We start from the raw sequence: 27,256 nt of genomic DNA, 5'->3' as shown, positions 1-27,256 counted from the left end.
ACAAGCCTCCAAAGCAGGGCTGGAAGAATGGCAGATGAAGATGATGGATTTTTCGGAGCTAGCTGACCTAACCGGAAGAGTCCGCGACCAGAAGGAGGAGGAGTATCAGGAGGAGTGGATTAAATTTAATGATTACTTAGTTAAATATGTTAAGTTAAATTAACTGAAAACAGCTTGCAGACACTTAATTGGCTTAGGATATTATCTATGTTAAGTGTCAAATTAATATGTTTAACTTCATTATGTGAAGATCTAAGGATGTTAATGTTTAAGTTAAATTTTATAAGAACTGTGATTTGGAAAACCGTTAAAAGGATATGCAATGAAATCCAACCAAGGGGAAGCGAGGAAGTCACGTAACAATGTTAATAGGTGTAATTTTCAACAAGGCTATGATTTATGTTTGTTTTCAATAAGGCTATGATTACTTAGTTGGTCTTTAAGGTGCTACTGGAAGGAATTTTTTTATTTTGTTTTGGCTATGATTTATGTTTGTTTTCAATAAGGCTATGATTTATGTTTGTTATGTGTTTGTTTGTTTATAATGTGAAAACCAATAATTATTTTTTTTAAAAAAGCAGGGCTGGAGGAACCTGCCTGGCCTTCCAGCCGTTGCTGAACTGCAACTCCCAGCAACCCCAGCAGCCAGCAACGCCCAAAAGGTCGAGGAGGGCATGACGGGAGTTGTAGTCCCGCAACTCGCAAGGCAAACAACATTACCCTTCTTTCCAGGTGGGCGCGCGCCTCTTCCTCATTCCTATCTCTGCGGCTCCATTACGCCTCGCCCAACCCACCGCACGTCCGGCGACGCCAGCACGCGGCGCGTTCTTACGCCGCCTTCCCTCCCTCCCCCCATACGTGCCGTACGTGGCGTGCGTATGTGCGTATGCTGGGCGCGCGTCGATCGCGAGCGCAACGGCGACGGCGACGGCGACGCATGCGCGCCGCCACTCGCCCGTTCGCTCGGAGCAGCTGGCTTCGTCCCTCAGTTCGGGGAAGTGGGGAGACGAGGAGCCGCCGCCGCCGCCGCCAAGACGGACTTCTTGTGGGACAAGCGCACCGGGCTGGCGGCCAAGAGGGTGCGGGAAAGTGCGGGGGGAGGACTGTTCTGGACGGGTGGGGCGAGGGGAGCTCGCCCTCCGCCCCTCCCCCCGCTGTGGGGGTGGGGGGCATCTATGGGGCAGGACGGGGGGGGGGCTCATGAGGGGCAGACCAGGCCCAGGGGGTGCTGTGGGAGGGGGGGGGGACCTGGGGGCAGCTCTTCCCTCGGTTGCCTTTTATTATTATTATTATTACTATTAGTATTATTATTATTAGTCACCTCTCATTAATTACCCTTCCGTTAATTACATCACAATAATGGGGGTCGTGAACAGTTATTATGTACAGTTATTTCGTGAACAGTTATTACATTATTATTATTATTACTATTAGTATTAGTATTATTAGTCACCTCTCATTAATTACCCTTCCGTTAATTACATCACAATAATGGGGGTCGTGAACAGTTATTATGTACAGTTATTTCGTGAACAGTTATTACATTATTATTATTACTATTAGTATTAGTATTATTAGTCACCTCTCATTAATTACCCTTCCGTTAATTACATCACAATAATGGGGGTCGTGAACAGTTATTATGTACAGTTATTTCGTGAACAGTTATTACATTATTATTATTATTACTATTAGTATTATTATTATTATTAGTCACCTCTCATTAATTACCCTTCCGTTAATTACATCACAATAATGGGGGGTCGTGAACAGTCGCCCCCACAACCACACTTAGGCCTTGGGAACAACCAGGCGACCCCAGCAATATGGGCCTCTGAGAGCCCTACTGGCAGACTTATTTATTTTCCTGTATAGGCCGCTCGATTGTAAACACAGGCACCCCTCGGAGTGGCTGGGGGAAAAGACTGGAAAGCAGGGAATAGCTCAGTTGGTAGAGCATTAGGCTCTTAATGCCAGGGTCGGATGGGCAGGAGGTTGCGGGGGGGGGGTCTAGATGACCCTCGTGGCCCCTTCCAACTCTGCAAGTCTGTTATTCCGTGAAATTGTCCTGCTGTTGTAGTTGTAGTGGGTGAGGAGGGGCAGCTCTTCACTTGGTGCTCTCTTTCTTTCCTATTGTTGTCGATTATCGCATTTGTATTCCACCTTTTCTTCTGAGGAACTGAAGGTGTTATTGCTGGCTTGTGCTCACTCACTCTCTCTCTCTTCCACCCACCATTAATCACCTTCCCCAGCACTACATCATCACCCATTGTTGTTGTAGGGGTGGTGATTAACAGCAACCGCAACCACACTTAGGCATTGTTTACAGCACAGTCCTAATGCAGGCAACACCAGGATGCGTGGATTGTGTTGGGCTAAGAGCCCAACTTCGGGGTGTTATTTGTTTCATATAATTTATTATCTGCAGCTTGATTGTAAAAACCAAAAAAACCTCAAAAAGGTTTACAAAAAGAGTAAAGCAGTGAAATTATCAGTAAAGAAACCTCAGCTATTTAAAACAAAAAACCAGAACCAGATTAAAATGCATGTCAGCATTCTGCATATCTGGATATGCTTGTCAGCAAGAAAATGTTTTTAGCAGGTGCTGAAAAAAAGTACAGCAAAGTTGTGTAGACCTGTAATCGGGAGCTGTGTTAGGACCCACCCTCTTTTGACTATTTTAAATACTGAATTTTAAACAGAAGAGCCTAAGAAAGGGCCTGTCTAGTCCAGCATCCTGTTCTTAACAGTGAGCAATCAGATTTTCCGGTTCCTGCGAGAAACCTGCAAATTATTTTAAATTGTTGTAACTCTGTCCTGGGACCTGCAGGTGAAAGACAGGCAATACCAATAATAAAAATAATATTTGAAACATTTGTATACCACTTAATTATTTGCATTTCTATGTGGTGCCTATAAATGACAATCCACCGAAAACAGGACAACAAGCAAATTTATCATAAAATCAGATGTTTAATTTATTAGCTGTTTGTTACCGAGGGTGGTTTTCATATACATTCAGAGAGAGAGGGAGGCCAACTTAAAATCTGTTGACTTCTATGGGTTTACTCTAAGTAAGACTTGGTTTGATAAAATTCCATCACTCTAGGGGAGTGACAAGAGCAGCTCCTTCGGGGTGGCTTCTCATTGCAATAATAATGACAATGCCACTGTTATTTCTTTATTACATGTATATCCCACCATACCTCCAAGGAGCTCAAGGTGGCATACATGGGTCTCCCCCTCCCCATTTTTATCTTCACAAGAACACTTTGAGGTAGGTTAGGCTAAGAGACAGCAGCTAGCCCAGGATCACTCACAGCTGAGCAGGGAATTGGACCCAGGTCTCCTAGAGTTCTAGCTCACCACTTGAACTATTATGTGCCACACTGGCACATTAACATGGTTAACAGCAGTGCTTTTATTTTTTAGGGGGGAAAGGTTCCGGTACTCACCAGGAGATAAAGGCATTTGAAAGCAGCCCTGAATCAGGAAGTTTTTTAATGCTTCATGCTTTATTGTATTTTTATATTTTGCTGGAAGCTGCCCAGAGTGGCTGGGGAAACCCGGCCAGATTTGGGTGGGGGAATAAATAATAAAATTATTAAAGTTCTTATTAAAATCATGCCCTTTATATACCCAACACCAGCATTGTAGGGTGACTACTGTAGCTTTTCAGTGGAGGAGGAGACTGACTTTCTTTTCATTAGCATGATTTTGTCATTGAATATGAAAAGTAATGACATTGTTGAGTAATGTGTCTGTAATAGATGCAGCACAATTGTGTGTGAAATGTGTTACACTGACAGCAGGGTAAGAGGCTGGCTCCTGCTAGCATTATTTATTAGTAGTATATCAGTAGTAGTAATAGTAGTAATGACTTAACAACAGTAGCATTGTTAATAGTGTATTTGCAGTATTTTCAACACCATAATTGTATCTGAGGTGGGTGACGAGAGTAGTTTTTCAGTTCAAGTGTTGTTGTTTTTTAATTTAATAATGATGCTTATATTATTCAACCCTGTAATTCATAATATACATAGCACCGCCACTGATAGTGGATAGGAAGGACAGATTTTCAAGGGACAGGTTCTGTTTTTAAAATTAGTTTCATTAATATTAATGATAAATTAACAGCAGCTTTGTTAACAGTGTGTCGTTCCCCCCCCCCCCATGGGTGGTCTGGAGGCTGACGAGAGCGTTGCCTTTTCAGAGGTGGCCCCTGCTTGTGGAATGCCCTTCCCGGGAAGGCTCACCTGACACCATCTTTATTTCTAGTTGCTAGGCAAAGACTCTCCTCTTCACCTGCACTTTTGGCCCTTAACTTGAAGGGTTTCAGGCATTTCTGGCCTCTTTGAGTGGGGCAGGATCTGTGAGCACTGGCAGAAGAAGAGGAGTGCGGGGGGAAGCTCCATGAAGCTCCGCCACTGTCTGTGAGACCCATCATTTCAAGATGTGGTTTTAAGGCTTTTACCCGATTTGTTTTAATGAAGGTCGCTTTAGATCACTTTTGTGAGGAAAGTGACTAACAAATATAAATAATATTATTTTTATAATATGTCATCATTTTTTGGCAAGGCACCTAATAAATGTGTTCTAGGTGCTGTTAAAAAAAAGGTGTGGTGTGGATGTGGCCTAAGAAACTGATTTAGATACAGACTAAGAAATGGATGTAGATAAATAATTCTGGACACTATTTGTATATTGAATTATTTTTTATCCTACTGGGGTTTTTTTAAAAGTCTGTAATGAATCCTGCTGCCTATGTGTGTCCTAGCTGTCTTATTCTGCTCTTTTACAGTTCCTTGTTTTTTTAAAGTTTGCTTTGTAAATTATTAGTCTGAACTGAAAATGGAGCTGCATTTTTGTGTGTGTCCTTGCGCTTTGTCTCCAGCTCAGCTTTGAGTGTGTTTGTTGTTTGGTGCCGGTTTTCTTTTCTTTTCCTGCAGGGTTTCTAAAATGGTTTTCTTTGTGGTTCTTTTATCTCTTTCGCATGCTGCTTTGAGTGTGTGGAAAGGTGGTGGGTTGCATAGATTTATGAATCTCAAGCTCTTCTTGGCATGCTTAAACTCTGGAATGTGCTCCCACCTGAGCAGGTACTGAGGGCCACATACTTGGATGGCTTCAAATTTAAAAGAGAATTAGGCAAGGTCATGGAAGAGAAACTTGCACAGCTTCCTGTGTATCAATGAACACAAGGACCTCATGGCGTAGAGGTGGGCAGAAAGACTGGGGGAGGGGATTTGTGATAGATTGGCAAGGATTTCTGATTCTCAGCTGTTTTAACAAGAGCAGTAACGAAAGCTCCCCTCCCACAATGGTGCATTCCATGACATCTTTTATTTAGGTGTAAGTCCCAGTCCCGGGGACGCAGGTGGCGCTGTGGGTTAAAGCCTCAGCGCCTAGGGCTTGCCGATCGAAAGGTCGGCGGTTCGAATCCCTGCGGCGGGGTGCGCTCCCGCTGCTCGGTCCCAGCGCCTGCCAACCTAGCAGTTCGAAAGCACCTCCGGGTGCAAGTAGATAAATAGGGACCGCTTACCAGCGGGAAGGTAAACGGCGTTTCCGTGTGCGGCTCTGGCTCGCCAGAGCAGCGATGTCACGCTGGCCACGTGACCCGGAAGTGTCTCCGGACAGCGCTGGCCCCTGGCCTCTTAAGTGAGATGGGTGCACAACCCCAGAGTCTGTCAAGACTGGCCCGTACGGGCAGGGGTACCTTTACCTTTACCTTTAAGTCCCAGTGTGGCAGTTGGAATTTCCTCCCCAGATTACAATTGCTGTGAATTCAAAGCAAAGGCGTGGGCAAGTGCATGCTCTGAGGCACTGGTCAGGAATGGAGGAAACTGTAGCCCTGCAAGATCTGGAAAGATACAGGCTCCTCCATCCCTGGGGGATAGGAAGAGCTATTTTAAGAGCAATTTGGAAACTCTGTATGGTCTTTTAAATAGCTCTTGTAAATGGTTCTTGATTGGATGTAACAGCATAATGGCAGGGCTTTTTTAATTAATGAAAAGCTTGTATAGATTTGTTTGTGTCAAAACACTATTTTGTTGACTGCTGGGGAAAGCCCTTTGTTTTATTTTTTTTGCAATTCAAAACAGGCTCCTACCCACCATTAACGTTTTAATTGCTGCTCACCTGGTGGCCAGTTTAGGTAGCCCCATTTAACCCTTCTTTCATTTCCTTGCAGATGCCTCATTCCAGAAGGTTCCGCTCTTCAGAACGCAGCAGCCGGGGCAGCTTCCACGAGCGTTACAGAAGCCGCAAGCACAAGAGGAGGCGGAGTCGCTCGCGGTCGAGCAGCAGCGAGCGGCGCCACCGCAGGGAAGACAGCTATCATGTCCGTTCCCGCAGGTGAGCACGTGAGCAGAAGGTACCAAGAGCCAGCGCTGGCTGTGGCACCTGGAACGGGACCCTAGGAAAGAGTGGCTCTGGGTGAATGACCCAACATTCCCCAGCCTGGTGCCCTCTAGATCAGCCCTCTAGATTCAAACGAAGTGGGTTGCAAAGCCTATGCAAAGTCATTTGTAATTGTATTTGTATGCCGCTTTATGCACCAAAATAATCATGCTCCAAGTGGCTTGAAACAAAGAAAACAGGAACATACGCATTTCAAAATCAAATAGTGCAAGAGCAATTTCATAAGAACACAATAAAACAATAGCAAATATAACAACATACAAAAAGCAACATTTCAGTACTGTTAACTTTAACAAGGTTACCTTAATAGCATCCTCTAGTAAAAATAGCAAGGGAGCTTGAAAGTTTCACCTTGGTCCTAGAAGCAAGCCTCCCATTATGTTGTTGCAAGTTTTATAAGCAAACCCCAAATCATTATTGCTTGTACAATGGTGCATTGGGTTAAGTACTTGATTCGTTCTGGAGGTCCGTACTTAACCTGAAACTGTTCTTAACCTGAAGCACCACTTTAGCTAATGGGGCCTCCTGCTGCCGCCGTGCCGCCGGAGCACAATTTCTGTTCTCATCCTGAAGCAAAGTTCTTAACCTGAAGCAATATTTCTGGGTTAACTGAGTCTGTAACCTGAAGCGTATGTAACCTGAAGCGTATGTAACCCAAGGTACCACTGTAATCCTTTAAGTGGTCTTTTTTATTTCGTGGCAACTTACGATGCTGTGTTGGCAATTGTGGCAATAAATCGGTTGGTCACCATTCCAAGATGCTTTGGACTTGCAGGTCGCCATGCCGAAAAGATTGGGATCCGCTGTTCTAGATGACATTAGACTCCAGCTCCCATCATCCCTGACCATTGGCTGTGCCTGCTTGGGATGAAGGGAGTTGGAGTCTGGAAGGCATCAGTTCAGGGAAGGCTGAAGGTCCCTGAGGCTTCTGTCTATATGGTGTGTGTGTGTGTGTGTGTTTGCAATGCCCATTCTTCCATGCTTTTGAGATGTACACCTGGGGGGAAAGAAACATGGTAAGCTCCCTGATGAGGCCTATTTTGTTTGTTTGTGTATATGCATAGCTGTCAACTTTTCCCTTTTTTTTGTGAGGAATCCTATTCAGAATAAGGAATTTTCCCTTTAAAAAAGTGAAACGTTGACAGCTATGGTGTGTGTGTGTGTGTGTGTGTGTGTGTGTGTGTATATATATATATATATATATATATATATATATATATATATGGAATTCCAGAGGGGTAGCTGTGTATGATGCATACATAAAGGAAAGTACTTCTTCACACAGTGCACTGTTAAACTATGTAACTCGTTTCCACAGGGGCCTGGCTGGCCACCAGCTTGGATGCTTTTAAAGGAGGATTAGAACAATTCCTGGAGAATGAGGCTATCAGTGGCTAATGGCCCAATGGCTGTGCCCTACCTCTGCTGTCAGAGGCAGCAGGCCCCTCGATACCAGGAACTGGGAACCACACATGGATGGAGTTGCTGCTGCCCTGGAGTTGCAGGCTTCCCATTGGGGCATCTGCTTGGCCACTGTGAGAACAGGATGCTGGACTAGATAGGCCGTTGGCCTGATCCAGCAGGGCTCTTCTTGTGTTCTTGCATAAAGAGGGCCATCCCTGACACTTTCATAAAAACTGTTTGGTGCACAATGAGTGGCTGAGAAGAGTGAGAACAGTGGCTGAGAACAGATATGTGTACAGCGCAAAGGATAATTGCAAACCGGGGCTGGGAACAACTGTTAATTAAATGCGAGGGGTATCGCTTGTCACTGAGATGCAACAACTTCGCACGCCGCAGTTCTTACATGTCACAGCGCTTGGGTCCAGGGGGGCTGCGCAGGCAACAGAAGCAAGCAGGTCGGGGGGGGGGCAGCCTTGCCCAACACCCTTTGCCTCTGCTCCTGGACACTGGCTGAACTGTGCCATGTTTCTCCCCGCTGCCCTTCTCCCAGCTACGATGACCACTCCTCCGATCGGCGCGCCTACGACCGGCGCTACTGCGACGGCTATCGGCGAGACGGGTACAGCCGCGAGCGGGGCGACGCCTACTACGAGCCTGACTACCACCACTCCTACGAGTATCAGCGTTCCCGGGACGGCAGCTACCGCAGTTGCAAAAGCAGCCGCCGGAAGCGACGGCGGAGACGCCGCCGCAGCCGCTCCTTCAGCCGCTCCTCATCGGTGAGTAGTTGTCACGGCCTCCGAGGCTCCAGAGGCAGCCAGAGTTCTTCCGCGAGAAACACAACTGTGCAGTGGATGCTTTTGAGGCCCTGGTGTTAGTCCCGAGCCCCCTTCCGTTCCAGAAATGTCCACTCTGCTTGGAGGCCTGTCCTGCTCTGTTGAGAGTCCTAGATTGCTCCCGCCCTTGTCTTTTGGTAAGGATGGTTACTAGCTATAATGGCTATGGTCTGCCTCCACAGTTGAAGGCAGTATTGTTTCCGAATACCATTCACAAGAGGGAGAGCGCTGTTTTGCTCAGGCTCAGGGTGCTGGACTGGATGGACCATGAGCCTGATTTGGCAGGGCTCTGATTGTGCTCTTACGATGGACTGCAAATGCTGCTGCATTAGGGACGTAAGAAGAGTCCCTTCTCCCCAGTGGCCAAGTTGGTCCTCCTTTGATGCCATCAATCGGAGCATGATGGTAATAGTCCTCTCTCTGGCTACTGTTCTCTAGGGGGCAGGCTGTCCCGATCTCAGAGGTAGCTCATAGCCATCATGACAACCAGCCATTGATGTCCTTTCCCCACCTCGTGAATTTGCCTGCATCCCCTTTTAAGGTCACCTGAGGTGCTCTCAGAGGGCTCAGGCCAGCCAGTGTCAAGGGTAGACTAATGCGTCCCGATCTGAGAGTTTTCAGACTTCTCTAGACGCACAGGCAAGGCCTGTGATTTTGTGCTAAAAAGAAGATTCACAGTTTGACTTCTTGTGACGACAGCCTCGCCACGGGTGTGTGTAAATGATTTCAGCCTATCCCTTGCAGTGGGCCTCCTCAGCTTGTTTGCTCCCAGGTGGCTGTCTTCACCTCCACATGCAAGTAGGGAATAGAGGCCTCTGGCACCCTGCTGGCTCCATAGTCTAAATTTCAGGACCATGGTCCATCTAGCTCAGTATTCCCTACACTGACTGGCAGAGGCTCTCCTGGATTTCAGACTGAAAATGCAGCATCAGATGCTGTGCCCCTGAGCAATATGTCTTTCTCCCCAGCCTGTTGTAAGCCCAACAGGGGTGCCAGACTGGCAACCTGTGAGAGTATGAAATAGAAAACCAACTTTGTATTCCATCTATCTAGCCCAGTCTTTACATAGCCTGACCGGCAGTATCTCTCTAAAGTTGATTTGGGGCAGAGGACCTTTCCCAGCCTTACAAGGAGATGCCAGCAACTGAGCAGGGGACCTTTTTCGCTTGCAAAGGATGTAGTTTGTTGAATTCTCTGCATATGAAGCTACTGAATACTGAGTGAAACAGCTGGTTCATTTTGCCCAAGACCAGCTCGCTTGATACGAGTTTGAAGAGGTTTTTAAAGTGAGCAAGCTCTGTGTTATAGGAAGAAAACAGGTAGACCTCTTGGATACTCCCAGAACAGTGGGTGCCTGCCAGCTTTTTAACAGTTCTCATGGGGAATCTGTGGCTTTCCTGATACTGCTGGACTACAGCATGACCAGTGATTATGGGAGCTGTTGCCCAGCAACTTCTGGAGGTCAATAGGTTTTCTGTCGCTTCCCACGACAGGCATGGGCTTTATTGTAGAATTGGTGTGTCCCCAACTTCTGATAGCTGACACACATACCTTTCCCTGAACTAACAAATGAGGATGTTAAACATTGAGGACACAATTCCTTCTTGCACCTAAAAACATGTTGCCTTTGAGGTTCTGTAAGAGTATGAACCAACAACTCCTTTGTTTTCTGTCGTGTGTCTGCTTGTCCTGGTCATACCTCTCGACTGGAAGGCCAGAGCAGTGACTTAGTCCAGATATGCAGCAGGCAGCTTCGTACAAGAGCTCTTGCCTCTATGTGTTGGAAGGAATTGAAATCACCCCATCACACACTGTGCAAACATGCTGCAAAATTATCCTCTCTCCTGAAAGCAGAGGCTGTTCAGAAGGAGGCATGGCCAGAGTGCCAAATGGTGCAGAGAAACAACAATCAGGCTCTTCCACTCATGAGTCCTCTGGACTTTTGGGGGCCTTGAACCAGGAAATGTTCTGGTACACGGCGTAGGTACATAACTGACCCAGCTTTTTGGTTAGTGGATAGAGCTCAGCCAAAGTTCCACCTTACGGGGAGCTGTGTGCTTCGACCTAATTTCTCTCCTCGTGGTAACTGGGGGAAATGCGCCCTGAGGTTATAGCTTCTGGGAACATGGGGGATCTTCCTTAGACCAGTTCTGGCCTTTTGCCCATCTAGCACAGTAGATTCTGACTGTCAGTGCTTCTCCTTGACCTCGGACAGAGAAAGGTCTTGCCCATCACCAGCTGCCTGGAGTTGCCAGGGACTTAACCCTGGGCCTTCAGTCTACAGAGCATGTGCTCAGCCATCAGAGTCCACTTCCTTCCCTTCTCTGCATGTTGGGGGTAAGCAAGTCTAGGAGGCTGGAAAGGATGAGCTTGACCATGGAGGATTTCGACCCCTTGCCACTGATGGCCTGGTGGGGTCTTCTTCAAGCAAGCCCTATCCCTTTCCTGTGGTTGCTGAGCTTCTGGCTGGTGAGCCACTGTCTGTGTGCTCTTCCAGCATGTAGACCCTATCATGCGAGGACCCAACTTTTCTCTCTGCCCTGTCCTTTTTTACTGCCTTGGGTGGGTCTGTTTTGTGGAAGACTTTCTCCATATATATATATTTATATATTTTACTACTACTTCTTTGATTATACATTTTATTTTTATTTTTTTTAAAAGAGAGATTTCCTAAGCTAGTGTGTGTGTTATCTTGACTTTTTTTTCCCTTGCAATATCCCTTATCGTTTATATATATATGCGCCTCTGCGCCGTATGAATTGGCCTGGGAATCGTCCCTCCTTCCTTCCTCAAATCTGCCAACGGGCCTACCTACCATTTCCATGGGTGACGCTTGGCTGGCTGGCTTGCCCCTGCGCTGGTTTGAAAACGCCCCGAATTGGCCGGGTGAATGAATGAATGAAAACACGAAAACCCTCCCCTCCTCCGCCTGTGCCTGCGTTTTTGGGGACCCCCCCGCAGCGGAGTCAGCAAAGCGGCCGGAGAGCCAAGAGCGTGGAAGACGACGACGAAGGCCACCTCGTCTATCGCATCGGCGACTGGCTTCAAGAAAGATGTACAGCCAAATCGTAACATAATCTAGTCTCTAGTTAAGCTCCCGTTGCAGTCGCGCAGTTGCTCTCTTAGCTTCCCCTTCCCACCCTGTTCCTTTTTTATTTTTCTTCGCAGTATTAATTGTTGTTGTTATTTTTTTTAAGGGAAAAAAAAAAGCCCAGCCCTTCTTCTGTTTCCTTTTCTTTAAAGAGTCTCCCTTCCCAACTCCATTCTCTGTTATCTTTTCATATTGTTACCCAAAGTGTCAGGGATTGAATTAGTTTGCAGGGGCCTCCCTGTCTTGGCTCTTTGAGCTGGCAAAGGCAGCCTTTGTGATGGTGTGTTATGCGCTGTGACCAGACACTACTTGTTCTCTTACATTCTCTTTCTCTCTTTCTCTGTCTCTCTCTCCTTTCTCAGACGAGATTATTAGCACCCTCGGAGAGGGCACTTTTGGCCGGGTGGTACAGTGTGTGGATCACCGCAGGTGAGTGAGCCGGTGGCAGAAGGAAGCAGCATTTGGGATTCTTGTCTGAGCGGCAGCTGTGCTGGCCACTTGCAGCAAACATAGCAAATGTGTTCTGCTTCAAGGCTTAGGGGGCTGAATTGTGCATTGTGGGCTGGAACTGCTTTTGTGTGAGGAACAGCAAAAGCACCTGGGCATCCTCCAGCTTAGAAAAAAGGAGTGACTCAGGAGTTGTGGGGAAGGGCCCTAGCTCACTGCTAGAGCAGCTGCTTTACATGCCAGAGGTCCCAGCCTCAATCCCCAGTATCTCCAGGTAGGGCTGGGGAAAAGGCTCCTGTCTGAAATCCAGGAAAGTCAGCATAGCCTGTACTGAACTAGAGGGACCCAATGGTCTGACTCAGTAGAAGGCAGATTCCTAGAGTGTCTCTAGGATACAGCAGTAGCTCAGTTGGCCATAGGTCAGTTGTAGAGCATCCGGTTTGTGTACAGGAAGTCCCAGGTTCAATGTGAAGCATCTCCAGGTAGGGCTGGAAATGTCCCCTCCTTGAAACCCCAGAGAGCCTGTGCCGGTCAGTGTAGACAGTACTGAGCTAGATGTTCTAATGGTTTGACTAGTACAGGGGTCAGTCATAACCACTTCTGGAGGGCTCCACAGGTTCTCTATAGTCAGAAGTTGAGATGATCAATAGCATTTCAAGCATCTCTCCCCGCCTTCTTCCACCCAAATACCTTGATTCTGAGATACTTCTCCTGCATTCCTCCCAAGGGGCAATACACGGGTGGCTCTAAAAATAATCAAGAATGTGGAAAAGTACAAAGAGGCAGCTCGGCTGGAGATCAACGTGCTGGAGAAAATTAACGAGAAGGATCCGGAGAACAAGAAGTGAGTAGCTCTAACACATCTGGAAATAGGTGTGTGCAGCCTCTGCAAAATCTCTTGCCAAGGAGAAGAACTCCGGCCCAGCCTTTTCCCCCCTGGTTTGCCTTCCTAGACCAGGTCCAGGAACTCCTGGCTTTCTCCTACAATGCCACCTAGTGGAGATTACTTATATTTCTGTAAAAGAACTCAAGGGCAGTGTAGAAATGTCTTTACCAGTGGTAGCTGGTGGCCATTGGGTTAGGCAAATTAGACTGAGAGAAGTAGCAGCCAGCCTATGGCCCACCTAGTAAGCAGAGTTGTTGCAACAGCCAAGGGGGGAGCTGAGCATCACTGTTCTCCAAGCATAATTCAAAGTGTTGGTGCTGACCTTTAAAGCCCTAAACGGCCCTGGTCCAGTATACCTGAAGGAGCGTCTCCACCCCCATCGTTCTGCCCGGACACTGAGGTCCAGTGCTGAGGGCCTTCTGGTGGTTGCCTCGCTGCAAGAAGCCAAGTTACAGAGAACCAGGCAGAGGGCCTTCTCGGTAGTGACACCCGCCCTGTGGAACGCCCTCCCACCAGATGTCAAAGAGAAAAACAACTACCAGACTTTTAGAAGACATCTGAAGGCAGCCCTCTTTAGGGAAGCTTTTAATGCTTAACAGACTACTGTATTTTAATATTCTGTTGGAAGCCGCCTAGAGTGGCTGGGGAAGCCCAGCCAGATGGTGGGGTATGTATGTGTGTATGTGTGTGTGTGTGTATATATATATATATATATATATATATATATATATATATATATATATATATATATATAATTTATTTATTTTATTATATTATATTATATTATATTATATTATATTATATTATATTATATTATATTATATTATATTATATTATATTATATTCTCAGCGGAGGCAATGGAGAGGCCTTGCCGTCCCTTCTCTCTCCTGCTTTTAACCTGATAAAACGGCTGCAGCTAGTTGAGGGGGGAGGGTTTTTGAAAAGAATAATCTTTGTTGGATTATCATATATAATAGCAATTATATATATATATTATATATAACCGGTATTAGGTTGCACATTAACATGAACAATTCTTATAAATATCTACAAATTATCTAAATGTCCGGCATGTAACGTTCTGGAGACAGCACAAAAATTGTGCTATCTGTCTCAGTCATTCCCAAGGAAGAAATACAGTTCAAGCCGTCCTCTTCAGGATAGCAATACATGCAAAGATGCTTTGTGGAGAGTTTTATCTTCAAAGACCAGTGTCATTCGTATATGGAGTAAATGGCCATCATATTGCAATCCCCACCCCACCCCACCCCCACCCCCGTTTTATAACTTCTGAGTTACCGTATTTTGCGCCCCATAGGACGCACCTAGTTTTTTGGGGGGGAAATAAAGAAAAAAAAATTTATTCCCCCCCCCCAGGTGCGGGGCTGGAAGAACCAGGTCGGGGAACAGCGGGAAGGCACACTCCACCTCCCCGCTGTCCCCCGAGCTTGTGGGGCTGGCGATGGGGAGAAGTGCGCTGAGCCCGGGACTGCAGGCAGCTCTGCGCAGCCACCGGGAGCCGGGCGGGACTTCGCGCCCCGCTCCCGATGGCCGCGCAGAGCTGCGCTGAGCCCGGAACTGCAGGCAGCTCTGCGCAGCCATCGGGAGCCGGGCGGGACTTCGCGTCCTGCTCCCGATGGCCACGCAGAGCTGCGCTGAGCCCGGGACTGCAGGCAGCTCTGCGCAGCCACCAGGAGCCGGGCGGGACTTCGCGTCCCGCTCCCGATGGCCGCGCAGAGCTGCGCTGAGCCCGGGACTGCAGGCAGCTCTGCGCAACCCTCGGAGCCGGTCTCCTGAGGGTTGCGCAGAGCTTCCTGAAGCCTGAAGAGCGAGAGGGGCCGGTGCGCACCGACCCCTCTCGCTCTCCAGGCTTCAGCAAAAGCCTGCATTCGCCCCATAGGACGCACACACATTCCCCCTTCATTTTTGGAGGAGGGAATGTGCGTCCTATAGGGCGAAAAATACGGTATTTTCTCAGGAGTGGCCAATTACCAGACATTTTTGTACCCCGAGTCGTGGTATAGTCCTTGTGTGAGGCCCTCAAGGTTTCAGCAATAGCTAGCCAAGTGGCCAGTAAAAGAATAAGCAATTAAAATTTGCAAGTCCCATCACTCTCCTCCTGTAGCCTGATAAAACAGCAGCGAGTTGCAGGGAGGAGTCTTCCAACTGCCTGTGCCCTTCTCTGTCCTCCAGCCTGTGCGTGCAGATGTACGATTGGTTCGACTATCACGGTCACATGTGCATTTCCTTTGAGCTGCTGGGACTCAGCACCTTTGACTTCCTGAAGGACAACAATTACCTGCCTTACCCCCTCCACCAGATAAGGCACATGGCCTATCAAGTGTGCCTGGCTGTCAAATGTGAGTGCCAAGAGCAGACACGCTCTGGGGTGGGAGGGCAAGTGGGGACAAGAGGCTGCAGGAAAACGCAGGCCTGCTGGTTCTGGACAGTTTAATGCATTTATTTATTTAGACCATTTCCGTTAAAAAAAAAAAAAAGGCTGCAGCTCTTGAGTTGCAGCTTTTTGTAGTTTAGAGAAAAGCTGAACAAGAGGTGACATGAAGTTTGTAAAACAATGCATAGCCTGGAGAAAGTACACAAGAACCCAGCAGGATCAGGTCAGTGGTCCATCTAGTCCAGCATTCTGTTCTCACAGTGGCCACCAGATGCCTAGAAAGCAGAAAAATGCAGTTCCCTCTTGTGTTTTTCAGCAGCTGGTATTCAGCATTATTACTACAAACTTGCCCCACAGGGGAGTTGCAGGGACAGACCCAGAACATGCAGTCTTCCCTCTTCCTGGACTCGAGAACCTTGAACAGGTTCTTACATTTTGCATACCCGGAAGGTAGAGCCACCTGTACAAAGTCGAGAGGTTTTTGCGTCTTCGCAGACACCCCTGCCCCACTCTGTCCTCCATCCTGGCAAGCCAGAGGGATGGTTGCAGTTCAAGGACACGTTCCAGCCACACAAATCCACTTCAGGAGGAGACAGAGCAGGGCTGGTGAGAGGTATAGTCCGAGGAGCCTCGCAAAGACTCAGTGGAGAGGTACCAGAGGCCACATTTGGTCTTCAGTTCCTCACTCACCTCTGCCATAGATCTCTGGAAGGCTGAGCTTGCTTTGCACGAAAAATGTCCACGCACAAACTTTGAAATCTCCAGTTAAAATAATCCCAGGCAGAAAAGCCAGACCACACCTCTGTGTGCCCTTCGATGAGACATTACTCTCCATCAGTCTCTGTAGAAAGCAACTTGGTTTTGTTCAGCTGCAGCTAGGAGGGAAGTGTCCCCTAAAAGTGGATGTGTTAAACCTGGAAAGATGAAAATGTTGTCTTTAAAAGGTTTCCGAGGAGAGGGCTTGGATGGGAGGGGAGCTGGCCTGTGACCTGGTTAACGTAGAGAACTTTTAGAGCTGTGCAGGATGAATGAGTACAGCTTTTCCTTTGCGAGTTTTAACATCCTGCCTTGTACCCACCTCTCGTGTCAAAATATGAGCTGGTTTCATTTCCTCCCTCCCCCTTCAGTTTTGCATGAAAACAAGCTCACGCATACGGATCTCAAGCCCGAAAACATCCTCTTTGTCAACTCTGATTATGAGATGACCTACAACCTGGAAAAGGTGAGTCTGTGCGTTGGATAAATCCGTATCGTACTGCAACAAACAGGCCAGAGCAGGGGTGGCCAAAACTCCCTTTGCACTTTGTAATCTACGCAACATTGGCTCCAGGGAGGAAAGAGTGATGAGCAGGGCTGCTTGGCAGGATATAGGAAGCTGCTAGGCACCGATTCAAGACCATTGGGCCATCAAGCTCAGTACTGTCTACACTGACTGGTAGCGCCTCTTCAGTGTTTCAGGCAGGGAGTCTCTACCCACCCTACCTGGAGGTGCCAGAGAATGAACCAGGAATCATCTGCATGTAAAGCTGCGTCCTTTCCCCATCCTTGCCTGGGAAATCAGTCAAGGCGTGGTGAACCTTTTTCAGCCTGAGGGCCACATTCCCTCTTGGGCAATCTTCCAGGGGCCAGAGGCAAAAGTGTGCAGAGCAACAAACGCCAAGTTTCCCCAATGTACAGTAGTCTAGTTTCAGCGTTTCCCAAACTTGAGTCTCCAACTGTTTCTGGATGATGATAATAATATTAATAAATTTATAATTTATACCCCGCCCATCTGGCTGGGTTTTCCCAGCCACTCTGGGCAGCTTCCAACAAAGTATTAAAATACAGTAGTCTGTTAAACATTAAAAGCTTCCCTAGAAAGGACTACAATTCCCATCATCCCTGACCATTGGTCCTGCTAGCTGGGGATGATGGGAGTTGTAGTCCAAAAACAGCTGGAGACCCAAGTTTGGGAAACACTGCTACCCACATTCAAACCCACCTTCTTGATCTTCCAAGCAAGAGGCATTATGGGAGTCCCAGGGCATATTCCAGCCAAGCAAAAAATGCTCAGAAGCCAGGGTGGGAGGTGAAGCAGAGCTGTTGAGGGATGTGGCCTGGGGAAGAGGGGTGTAGCCAGATATAGAGGCCTTGGGGGGGGCTGCACATGGCCCCAGAGCCTGACCCCCCTCCATCCTGCATTAACTGCCCCTTCCCCTTCTTTTCTTCCCCTGTCTCCCCTTCCCCACAAGAAGCGAGACGAGCGGAGCGTCAAGAACACGGCCGTCCGGGTGGTTGATTTCGGCAGCGCCACCTTCGACCACGAGCACCACAGCACCATCGTTTCCACACGGCACTACCGGGCCCCGGAAGTCATCCTGGGTCAGTGTCTTGGCGCTCACTTGATTTGGGGGTTGCTAGTGAGTTTGTGCAGGTGGGCAGGGCAGGAAGATCCGCACATGACTGGGCTGGTGAGGAGAGGTGGGGCAGCGGTGGGGCTTGGCAACCTGCTGAAATTCTTTCTCGGTATGACAGAGCTCGGTTGGACCCAGCCCTGTGACGTCTGGAGCATCGGCTGCATCATCTTCGAGTACTACATGGGCTTCACTTTGTTCCAGGTGAGCATCCCACAAGGTCTGTAGCATCGGTTCTCAAAACTCTGTCCCCAGTACATCTGCAAAGACCTCACTACAACACTGGCAACCAACTGTCAGGGGCTGGACTGAGGAGGAATGGTGGGAGCTGCTGCCGCCGCTCACCTCTCTCTGCAGCTTCCTGGGAAGAGGAGGACAGTGTAGATTTAGAACAGTGGTTTGCCGAAAGGCATAGTTCAGGGGGAAAGCTGGGATATATTGGGGGAGCAGCAGGAAGGAGAAGCATCGGGGGAGAGACATTTAACAGACTCAGTGTCTCTCGAAAGCATTCCTGATCCTCCCTCTCCCAAAACCAGACAGGCTCTGTGAGTAGCAGAGCAGAAATCTCAGAGACAGAAGGCACTGACCAGCCGGCGCAGGGGTGATGTATATTAGGAGGGACTGAAGGGGTGGGACTTTATTTGGAGCAACACCATTATTGTAAAGACAGCATTCCTTTGTGTCTCTCTGTGAATACTGAATAAATTACGTGGTAAGAAGTATTTCATTTATAGTCATAATTCTTGTTACGTTCAGTTCAGGTTACGTCTTTTCAGGTTGCGTCCCGTGGCGACCCGGAAGTACCGGAAACGGTTACTTCCGGGTTTCGTCGCTTGTGCATGTGCGCAAAATGATATCATGCGCAGAAGCGGCAAATCGCAACCCGTGCGTGTGCAGATGCAGGTTGCGTTCCTTTCAGGTTGCGAATGGGGATCCAGAACGGAGGTACCACTGTATCTGCCTTTTGACTGCCACCGGAGGAGTGGTCGTAATTTCCTGAAGCCTTGATAGAGCTTTGACACCAACTTCAAAACGAAATGTTATTTTGGCATATTGCCCCCCCCCAAAAAAAACCATTTCCAACCCCAAGCTGTTTTTCTTTCAGACCCATGATAACAGAGAGCACCTGGCAATGATGGAGCGAATCCTGGGCCCCCTGCCATCACGGATGACCAGGAAGACCAGGTGGGGCCTTTTTGGTGCTCATGGGTGAGATGGGATGGGAAAATCTGAAATGCTTCCTTCCTTTGGGGTTGTTGGGTGGCTGGCTGCTCCCTAACCCCTCCGCTCACCTGGCTTTTTGTAATCTGGCCCTCACCTGGCTGCTCCTTGTTCACTGCAGGAAGCAGAAATACTTCTACCATGGCCGCTTGGACTGGGATGAGAACACCTCTGCTGGGCGCTATGTTCGAGAGAACTGCAAGCCGCTGAGAGTAAGGCTGCTTTGTGATGGGAGAGGGAGATCTGGAGGGGTGTCACAGGGTCTGGGAGAAGGGTTGGGCAAGGCAGGTTGGCTAGCACCAGTGGAAACTCTGGGTAGGAGCAAATAGCAGTTTTCACCTACGAAGTGGTCATATATAACGAGACATAAGGAGAGCCTGCTGGATCAGGCCAGTGGCCTATCTAGTCCAGGATCCTGTCCTCACAGTGGCTGGCCAGGTGAACCAATGTGGACTCCTCAAGCAGGTCCTGAACACAAAAGCAAGCTCCCCTCTGGCCACGGAATAGCCAATTGGTAGCCTCCCCCTCCCCAAATGTGCCCAATCCGCTTTTAAAGCCATCCAATCTGTTGGCCGTCACTGCCCCCTGAGGGAGCAAGTTGCATAGTTCAGCTGTGCGCTGCATGAAGAAGTCCCGTGTTTTATCTGTCCTGAATCTTCCAACGTTCGTATTCCTTAGATGCCCCCAAGTTTTAGTGTTTCTGAGTGACGGGGGGAGTCTTTTCCCTCTCCACTTCCTCCAGGCCATACATCTCTCTCATGCCACCTGTTACTCGCTTTTAATAATAATAATAATAATAATAATAATAATAATAATAATAATAATAATAATAAATATTTATTTATTTATTTATTTATTTATTTATAGCTAGCTAGCTAGCTAGCTAGCTAGCCCGCCCATCTGGCTGGGTTTCCCCAGCCACTCTGGGCGGCTTCCACAGAAACCAAAAATACACTAAAATATCACACATATTACTCTATAAACCAATGTTAAAAGATATATAAGCTAGGTGCCAAATGGCTTCTTAAACCCAGGGTTACAAGTCTGCAAAACGGAATGCCTCAGTTGCCATTTGGGCGCCAGGCGGCTCAAAGGTCACGTTTTTCAGTACAACTTCTTGGTTCCTGAAATTGGTTCTGATTGTGCAGATAAAGTATAATGGATAGAATTCTGCAGGATGGGGTGTTAGTGTGTGAAAACAATCCAGATCCAAGGATCCCCTGGCATTCATCTCCAGATGGTGGAGACGTCAGGCACCATCCTGGCGCCTGGGCATCTTCACTTGGTTGCATGTGGCCGATAGCCAGGTTCAAAATACGCATGGCAAATTTCGAACGTTGCTCTAAACCTAAGAATCGCCTTTCCTCATGAGGGGGTTGCTGCATCCCCTTGATCATTTCGCTTGCCCTTTGGGGAACTTTTCCCGGCTCTAAGTAAAGGTAAAGGGACCCCTGACCATTAGGTCCAGTCGTGGCCGATTCTGGGGCTGCGGCACTCATCTCGCTTTCCTGGCCGAGGGAGCTGGCGTACAGCTTCCGGGTCATGTGGCCAGCATGACTAAGCCGCTTCTGGCGAACCGGAGCAGCGCACGGAAACGCCATTTACCTTCCCACCGGAGCGGTACCTATTTATCTCCTTGCACTTTGACGTGCTTTTGAACTGCTAGGTTGGCAGGAGCAGGGACCGAGCAACGGGAGCTCACCCCGCCACGGGGATTTGAACCACCAACCTTCTGATCGGCAAGTCCTAGGCTGTGTGGTTTAACCCACAGTGCCACCCGCATCCCAGCTCTACAATACAGTGGTACCTCGGGTTAAGTACTTAATTTGTTGCGGAGGTCCGTACTTAACCTGAAACTGTTCTTAACTTGAAGCACCACTTTAGCTAATGGGGCCTCCTGCTGCTGCCACGCCACCGGAGCACGATTTCTGTTCTCATTCTGAAGCAAAGTTCTTAGCCTGTAGCACTATTTCTGGGTTAGCGGAGTCTGTAACCTGAAGCGTATGTAACCTGAAGCATATGTAACCCGAGGTACCACTGTATCCCTTTTGTGGTGAGGCGACCAGAACAGCACACAACATCTCCATAGGTTTGCCTCCAGCAGCCGGTCTTTCCTTGTGTTCTGACAGCTGCCTTCTCCCCACAGAGGTACCTGGCCTCTGAGGCCGAAGAACACCACCAGCTCTTCGACCTCATTGAGGGCATGCTGGAATACGAGCCGGCCAAGCGGCTGACGCTGGCCGAGGCCCTGAAGCACCCCTTCTTCGACTCCCTGAAGCTGCAGCCTGGCCCCAAAGCCTGGGACTCCAGCCGTGACATCAGCCGGTGACCAGCGTAGCTCCTCCTCCCTGACTCATCCCCGCCCCCCTCGATACCTTCCCGCACATTCGGCCCCTGTGGAGGCTCGTGCAGGTTACGCTCATGCATTTTGGTGCTTTAAAAATAATAATAACAGGGACAACGATAATACAGACTGCGTCCTGATTCACCACAGGCTCCCTTTTTTGTTATCATGTAAAGCTTGTTAATATGTGAGATAGTGTGTGTATATATATAAATATAAATATCTATAAATATCTATATATATAAACATGCAGGAAATCTTGTGGCATTTCCCACCTGCCCCCATTCCTGTAAATAATGTGACTCTCCCTCTGAATCGGTGCCCTCTTCTCCTTTCTTGCTCCTGCTGTACATAATTCCATCCCCCTCTCTCCCCTCTGCAGTGTGTTCTCAACGTCCCCATGTAAGTTATAAGGCTGGTGGGATCCCCTTTGGGGAATTATTTTTGGATACTAAACCATAGCCCATTCCAATGCCAGGATTTTATATGGATTTTGTACAGTCTTTGTGGGAAAATGAAATAAAATATGACATGAATTAATGCTATAAGGGCTGTTGCTTAGTATGCTGGTTGTAGCTGTCTCCTTCCTTCTCTATTTCTTTTGCCCACCTCAATCCTGACAATGGTTAATAGGATTCCAATGGGAAGTGGACTGTCTTAATAGTCCTCTGCCCCAACTATCATATAAAGTTTGGTAAAGTTAAAATGGGTGGTATAGTGGTTGGAGCAGTGGGCTAGCACCTGGGAGCCCAGGTTTCAAATCTTCACTCAGCCGTGTTGAGATTCCTGCATTACAGAGGACTGGACTAGATGACTCTCGAGGTCCCTACAATTCTGTGATGCTCTCGCGGCATAGCCTCGGGCCAGTCGCGGCCTCAAAAGACATACAACACCACCAATTTGTGGAGGGTGGCATTGCGTCCAAGTCAATCATAAAGTAGACCCATTGGAAATTAACCGGCCAGCGCTAGGCATGTCCATTCAGGTCATTGTGTCTAATTTGAGTAGTTCCAAGCTTGGGTGGTGGCAGCCCAGGACAGGGCCTTCTTGGTGGCAGCCCCTCAGTTGTGGACTTCCCTCCCACAGAGGTCCACCTGGTACCTTCGCTAGACAACTTTTGGTGATTACTGAAGATGCACCTCTTTGCCCTGGGCTTTGACACCCAAGATGTCTGTTTTCAGGGCTCGCACCCTTGTTCCTATGACTAATCTGTTTTAACTTTTAAAATTTTGAATAGTTGTTGGACCCTGCCTTGGGACCTGCGGATTGGGCAGTATAAATTTAATGATAATAATAATAATAATAATAATAATAATAATAATAATAATAATAATAATAATTATTTATTATTTGTACCCCGCCCATCTGGCTGGGTCTCCCCAGCCACTCTGGGCGGCTTCCATAAAAACCAAAAATACACTAAAATATCACAGATTAAAAACTTCCCTGAACAGGGCTGCCTTAAGATGTCTTCTGAATGTCAGGTAGTTATTTATTGCTTTGACATCTGATGGGAGGGCGTTCCACAGGGCAGGCGCCACGACCGAAAAGGCCCTCTGCCTGGTTCCCTGTAGCTTTGCTTCTCGCAATGAGGGAACTGCCAGAAGGCCCTCGGCGCTGGACCTCAGCGTCCGGGCAGAACCATGGGGGTAGAGACGCTCCTTCAGGTATACTGGGCCGAGGCCGTTTAGGGCTTTAAAGGTCAACACCAGCACTTTGAATTGTGCTCAGAAACGTACTGGGAGCCAATGTAGGTCTTTCAAGACCGGTGTTATGTGGTGTCGGCGGCCGCCCCCAGTCACCAGTCTAGCTGCCGCATTCTGGATTAGTTGTAGTTTCCGAGTCACCTTCAAAGGTAGCCCCACGTAGAGCGCATTGCAGTAGTCCAAGCGGGAGATAACTAGAGCATGCACCACTCTGGCGAGACAGTCCGCAGGCAGGTAGGGTCTCAGCCTGCGTACCAGGTGGAGTTGGTAGACAGCTGCCCTGGATACAGAATTGACCTGCGCCTCCATGGACAGCTGTGAGTCCAAAATGACTCCCAGGCTGCGCACCTGGTCCTTCAGGGGCACAGTTACCCTATTCAGGACCAGGGAGTCCTCCACACCAGCCCGCCCCCTGTCCCCCAAAAACAGTACTTCTGTCTTGTCAGGATTCAACCTCAATCCATTAGCCGCCATCCATCCTCCAACCGCCTCCAGGCACTCACACAGGACCTTCACCGCCTTCACTGGTTCTGATTTGAAAGAGAGGTAGAGCTGGGTATCATCTGCATATTGATGGACACCCAGTCCAAACCCCCTGATGATCTCTCCCAGCGGCTTCATATAGATGTTAAAAAGCATGGGGGAGAGGACGGAACCTTGAGGCACCCCACAAGTGAGGGCCCAGGGGTCTGAATACTCATCCCCCACCACCACTTTCTGAACACGGCCCAGGAGGAAGGAGCGAAACCACTGTATAACAGTGCCCCCAGCTCCCAGCCCCTCTAGACGGTCCAGAAGGATGTTATGGTCGATTGTATCAAAGGCCGCTGAGAGATCCAGCAGAACTAGGATGATACAGGGATTTGTATTTAAATAGGTCCCCATAAGATTTCCTACCACCATCAACTTTTCCTATAAGGTCCCCAAAATTACAATAATACTCAGTTACGAAAAATGGTGAGGAAAATGTTTAACAGCTATAAAATGAGTAAACCCAGTCGAAGTAGAACAGAGCAGTATAAATTCATTAAAACAAAATGCCTTTAGCTGTCAAATGCCAGGCTGAAGTGTCGCATCTTCATTATATGGAAGGGAGTGTCGCAATTTGGGGGCTGCTGCAGAGGAACAAAAGCAGCACTTTTTACCCTAAAATGGGCGTCTTTTTACTCACCTGGGTATGTTGTGCTGAGAAATACATTGCGTAATCTAGAGACAAGCAAGCAGCAATGGGTAATTACGGGGTTTATCCAGTGTTAGTCCTACTCAAAGTAGACTCGTTGAAGTCGTTTTGTTTATTACTTTCAGTGGGTCTACTAATGCTGGAAAAAACCCCAATGTTCTGATCTGTGCACAATATCAGGTGACATGAATTAGGTCAGAGGCGGATCGTGGTGTTGGCGTCACGGTGTGTTTTGAGTTCTTTTTTTAAAAGCATGTGTCCAGGGAGCTGGAATCCTTCCAGCTTTGCAAATCAGTGGGGCTGGGCTGGGCCATCCCTTCAGGCTTAAATGACAAAGTCACAAGGGCTGACCCATGGCAGATCCCCGTTGGCTGTTCTTGCTCTTGATCCCTCTCGTGGATCTGTTCTAGAGGGCTAGTGTGTTAATCTGTTAAAACAAGTGCAAAGTCTTAATCAAAGTACAAACAACCCTTAAACCTCCTTCGATGTAAACTGCAAAAATATACATATGACTTTCTGGGGGTGGGTATTAAAATGCCCCACAGCAACCCGTGTGTGTGTCGGAAGATGGGGGTTTAGTTCTGCTTCCCTGAATCAGGGTTTTCATGGGATGGGGTCCCAGTACTTCTCATTGACCTGTGTAAAATGTGTGTGTAGTTACGAGGTTGTGAGCTTGTCCTTGAGCTCTGAGGTTTGTTCTAGTTTTGTGGATAGATAGATAGATAGATAGATAGATAGATAGATAGATAGATAGATATAAACACATACAAAAAATACGGTAAAAGCAATAAGTGTGACCGATCAAATGCATATAAAGATGAAATGAAAATACAATGAAAGCCTGAAAGCAACTGAGGATCTCACATTCCTGTGTGTGTGTGTGTATGTGTATAAATATATATCTATACACACACATATATATTGTATGTCAATTCAGTTCTTGACAAAGCGTCTCCACATGTTTATCTATAGAACAGGGGATTTAGTGGGCTTAGTTTTTATCCTGAATAGTTTTACAGTCAGTTGGCTCAGCAGTTAATGCTAATTGCTACATACAGGCAAGGAACATACCTGTTTTGTTTCTACGTGGGCTCAAAAGCCATATATTTTAATTGGAGGACAGGAGGTGGGAGAGCACCTGTTTTGCCTTGGCATTCTTAAACTGATATGAAACGCTTAGAAGACCATCTTGACCGAAGGATTCTCTGCAGTTTTAACGTGGCTTCAGTTAAAGCGCCCAGAACTCCATTGCTAAATTTAGCCCAGAAATCTATGCTGGACTATGTCTTGCAGCCTTTGCCCTTTACATGTTGAGTGTTCAAGTACTGCGGCCGGAGATACTTTATTCCAAGTAATAGGTATTGCCACGTATTCCTCTGATGGAAGTATACAGTGGTGCCTCGCAAGACGAAATTAATCCGTTCTGTGAGGCTCTTCGTATAGCAGTTTTTTCGTCTTGCGAAGCAAGCCCATTGACAGCTTAGCGGATTAGCGCTATTAGCGGTTCAGCGGCTTTTAGCGATCAGCTGTTAAGCGGCTTATCAGTGGATCAGCTGATAAGCGGCTTAGCGGCTTAGGAAAAGGGGGGGAAAGGGAAAAAAACCCGCAGGAACTCGCAAGACATTTTCGTCTTGCGAAGCAAGGCCATAGGGAAATTCGTTTTGCGAAGCGCCTCCAAAACGGAAAACCCTTTCGTCTAGCGGGTTTTCCATCTTGCGAGGTGTTCGTCTTGCGGGGCACCACTGTAGGTCAATTGATCCGGGCTTGTTAGAAGCCGGCATATACTGTACATAGGCTCCCAGGCTCCCTTATCTTCCTCCATATAACGAAACCTCGACTAGGCATGAGAATCTTGGCATAATAGACTCTGCCACAACAAGAGACTGCAGCTCCCTTGGCGTGGGAAATTTTGCATGATCAATGTCTCCTATTTAAACGAACAGCAGAGGGAATCTTTAGCAGAACTGATGCACAGGAAAAGGAAGTTGAAATGTTGGAGGGTACGTCTCTGGGACATAGGAAATGGCCTCCTTCTGCTGATGTGGGTCGTGTGCCCTCTGTATTCTCTGCCCGCAGCCTGGCACAGCCTGGCTCCCAAGTCGGCGCATTTGCTGTAGGCTTTCCTGTCTAAAGCAATCCATCAAGAACAGAGCTTCAGAGCAGATTGACGCACCAGTTGGGTTTTAGGCCGCGCTAAACAGATTGCAGCGCGATGAGCTGGGGGACTCTCCGGCCAAGGACAAGCCCTGGCAGGTGGTAGAACCCAGACCTGGGTTATACTTAAGCGGCTTAGAGAAAAAGGAGGGAAGGGGAGATGTCTGAGTAACCTGGGCGGGAAGGGGGGGTGTCGTGCGATTCACTTGGCCTAATACAGAAACACGGAGGTATTTCTGCCTGGAAGTGGGTGATGGGAGCCCAAACTGTCCACTGGTGCGGAATTGAGAGCTCGACAAATTGCAGCTCTCTTAAAAATAAAAAAATAAAAAGTTCCTTGGTCTCTTGCAAAAGAAAAGCTTGTGAATTCTTCTTGTGGTTGCATGGGATTTGCAGTCCCCAAGTCTGGAGGGCACTAGGTTGGCAAAGAGCGTAAGGAACAGGAGAGTCATCAGCAATGTGCAATGGTTGAGATGCGACTCAGAGGCCATGATCCTGCGCATTGGCGTCAAGGCATTTGCAAGCCGTGTCCCTGTTTTTTGTACACGAGACATTCGAGGCTAATATATTAGGAATGAATAATGCAATCCGTATGGATAGGTTTGATCATGGAGAGAAGAACGTTTTCCTTGGAAACTGATTTTATTCTTGGCTTGTTGACAATTTTTGTATACTGCCCAATAACTGATATTCTCCAGTTTAAATGACATAGTTTAAAAGCCATAGATAATTCGTTTTGTGACATTGTACAAGACAGTTTTCAGTCCACACTCCTTGATCT

General features: G+C 47.8%; 1 protein-coding gene across 5 annotated transcripts; it reads left to right on the top strand.

Moving 5' to 3' along the window:
* The first annotated feature begins 628 nt into the window (after positions 1 to 628).
* On the top strand, positions 629 to 21,983 carry CLK2 (CDC like kinase 2). 5 transcript variants are annotated; one of them, XM_079958189.1, is made up of 13 exons: positions 629 to 732; positions 6,188 to 6,351; positions 8,372 to 8,600; positions 11,619 to 11,712; positions 12,111 to 12,177; positions 12,923 to 13,039; positions 15,276 to 15,442; positions 16,605 to 16,699; positions 17,709 to 17,838; positions 17,992 to 18,074; positions 18,976 to 19,055; positions 19,213 to 19,303; positions 21,238 to 21,983. In XM_079958189.1, the coding sequence occupies exons 2-13, from the start codon at positions 6,188 to 6,190 to the stop codon at positions 21,418 to 21,420; spliced, it is 1,500 nt and encodes a 499-aa protein (XP_079814315.1). In that variant the 5' UTR covers positions 629 to 732; the 3' UTR covers positions 21,421 to 21,983. The 5 variants fall into 5 exon arrangements, with proteins under 5 accessions (XP_079814315.1, XP_079814317.1, XP_079814316.1 ...); XM_079958191.1 differs by lacking the exon at positions 629 to 732 and adding an exon at positions 918 to 1,079; XM_079958190.1 differs by lacking the exon at positions 629 to 732 and adding an exon at positions 943 to 1,079 and having other exon boundaries at positions 17,712 to 17,838.
* Positions 21,984 to 27,256: the final 5,273 nt, after the last annotated feature.

Source organism: Podarcis cretensis (assembly GCF_951804945.1).
Source record: "Podarcis cretensis genome assembly, chromosome: 16".
Lineage (NCBI taxonomy): Eukaryota > Metazoa > Chordata > Lepidosauria > Squamata > Lacertidae > Podarcis > Podarcis cretensis.
Note: the sequence above shows the minus strand (reverse complement) of the source record. Positions and strands in the feature narration are given on the sequence as shown.

What these genes read in the sequence shown, in the direction of transcription:
- CLK2 (XM_079958189.1), top strand. Translation starts at nt 6,188, where the DNA reads ATGCCTCATTCCAGAAGGTTCCGCTCTTCAGAACGCAGCAGCCGGGGC. An exon ending in CGACTGGCTTCAAGAAAGAT is followed by an intron (nt 11,713 to 12,110) that starts GTACAGCCAAAT and finishes CTCCTTTCTCAG; the next exon opens with ACGAGATTATTAGCACCCTC. An exon ending in CAGTGTGTGGATCACCGCAG is followed by an intron (nt 12,178 to 12,922) that starts GTGAGTGAGCCG and finishes ATTCCTCCCAAG; the next exon opens with GGGCAATACACGGGTGGCTC.